The 2,035-nt window shown below is 38.8% G+C and overlaps 1 protein-coding gene across 1 annotated transcript; it reads right to left on the bottom strand.

Annotated features, from left to right (window-relative positions):
- Positions 1-263: 263 nt before the first annotated feature.
- LOC117169613 (pupal cuticle protein G1A-like) lies at positions 264-1,216 on the bottom strand (the record flags this gene model as incomplete). The annotated part of the gene is made up of 1 exon (XM_033356065.1): positions 264-1,216. A coding segment is annotated over one exon (756 nt), but the record flags the coding sequence as incomplete, so codon positions are not given.
- Between the last annotated feature and the right edge of the window lie 819 nt (positions 1,217-2,035).

Raw genomic sequence — 2,035 nt, 5'->3', positions numbered from 1 at the left:
CGTTATAGTTTGTTCTTGGATCCCCAAAATTACCTAATACTCTTTCTGTATCCTGATTTTGGGTGCCCACCCAACCGTTCATGTCTCCTAGTAGAATTATTCCTTCCCCATGTTCGCAGATGTTTATTGTGTCATTTAAAGTGTCCCTAAATAGAATGCTCATTAAAAAAAGGGCGTGAGGGAGGGGCCAGACGTATTAGAGAATAATGTAAAACAATATATACGTTAATTCATATAAAAGATTTTATTACACGAGTTTTTATTTTACAGAGCGGGCAAATATAACGTTTCGCATACGACATACCAGTGCACACCAGCAACACATAATATTCATTCAACATAAAAAGGTACATTAAAAGTTCCAGTCTATCAGATCTGACGCAAACTCGCATTTAGAACATGCATCAGGAAAATAACAAAAAAATAATTTAAGATCATTCTTGGGTATATAGTTTTTTGTTTACCAAGAATAGTTTGCACCAATACCAGCGAAACTGGCATGACCAACTGGGGCGCTAGCATACCCACCAGCAACTGGTGCAGCCTGAGCATATCCATAAGAAGGTCCATGAGCTAATCCATAAGATGGTGCAGCGTAAGTAGTCTTAGCAACAACTGGGGCACTAGTATATTCAGGAACAACTGGTGCAGCCTGAGCATATCCATAAGAAGGTCCATGAGCTAAGACTGGAGCAGCTTGAGCATATCCGTAAGATGGTGCAGCGTAAACAGTCTTAGCAACAACTGGGGCACTAGCATATCCATAAGAAGCTCCATGAGCTAAAACTGGAGCAGCTTGAGCATAACCGTAGGATGGTGTAGTGTAGGCAGTCTTAGCTATAACTGGTGCAGCCTGAGCATATCCATAAGAAAGTGGAGCAGCTTGAGCGTATCCGTAAGATGGTGTAGCGTAGGTAGTTTTAGCAACAACTGGTGCAGCCTGAGCATATCCATAAGAAGGTCCATGAGCTAAAACTGGAGCAGCTTGAGCATATCCGTAAGATGGTGTAGCGTAGGCAGTCTTAGCAACAACTGGGGCATTAGCATATCCAGAAATAACTGGAGCAACCTGAGCATAACCGTAAGTAGCTCCATGAGCTAATCCGTAAGATGGCGATTCCTGACTGTAGCTGATGCTTCCATAATCTCCTGTCGCTGTGGCGATCTCACCAGCATTGGCTACTGCCAATAGGGTTGCGAGTGCTAAAATCTGGAAAAATTGACATTCATGTTAGTACATAGTTCTAATTAAGAAATAGGAACGTACTTTGGATCCCATCCAAGAGAAATCATAAGCTTTTTTGTCTTAGGATCGGATAAAAATGCTGCAGACTGTTGAGAACCACATTAAGAGTTGTGAATATGGTTGTGTTTGTCAATGTAGTAGTTATCATAGTTGTAAACTGTTTGCAGCGTTTTTATAGTGATAATGGTTGTGATTTTCAATGAAGTAGTTATCATAGTTGCCAATTGTTCGTATATCTTTTATGCAACAAAGTCATACAAAAATCTTGAGTTTTTTCTGTTTATTTCTGTTTTATTCAGTTTTATTGTTTATTGTTTTATTCAGTTGTTTTTGAAATAAATATTAAGGATTCAGTTGAAATAAAAAGGAACAGAAAAAAATAACGAGACGTGACGCCTCCTTCTGTTCATCCCATGTGAAGTTCAAATCTGGTACATAGTTGACTTAGATAGGATGAAAGGTTTGAAATTGAAAAATGTTTGGAGAAAGACGAGGGGTTGAAACATACACATTTGAAACCTTTCAAATGTATAGATTCCTTGACTCTCTTGAAATTTTCATAAGTTGACAAAGTTCATTCTATTCTTTTTATATTCTATAGAAAAATGATTCACTCAGTCCATCTATTGAAATAGAACTATAAAGTCTTTGAAAAATTCTACGCCACATCAGACTGGGACTAAACCCGCATTTTACCAGGTGTATACATATGAAACCGGTATTGCCATCTAGCGGCCAGTAGGCACACTTGTAGGCACTGTCGAAACTTACCATTTGTGCTAATTGGCG

This window comes from Belonocnema kinseyi, chromosome 3 (genome assembly GCF_010883055.1).
Source record: "Belonocnema kinseyi isolate 2016_QV_RU_SX_M_011 chromosome 3, B_treatae_v1, whole genome shotgun sequence".
Taxonomy (NCBI): domain Eukaryota; kingdom Metazoa; phylum Arthropoda; class Insecta; order Hymenoptera; family Cynipidae; genus Belonocnema; species Belonocnema kinseyi.
This window is presented reverse-complemented; position numbering and strand designations above follow the sequence as displayed.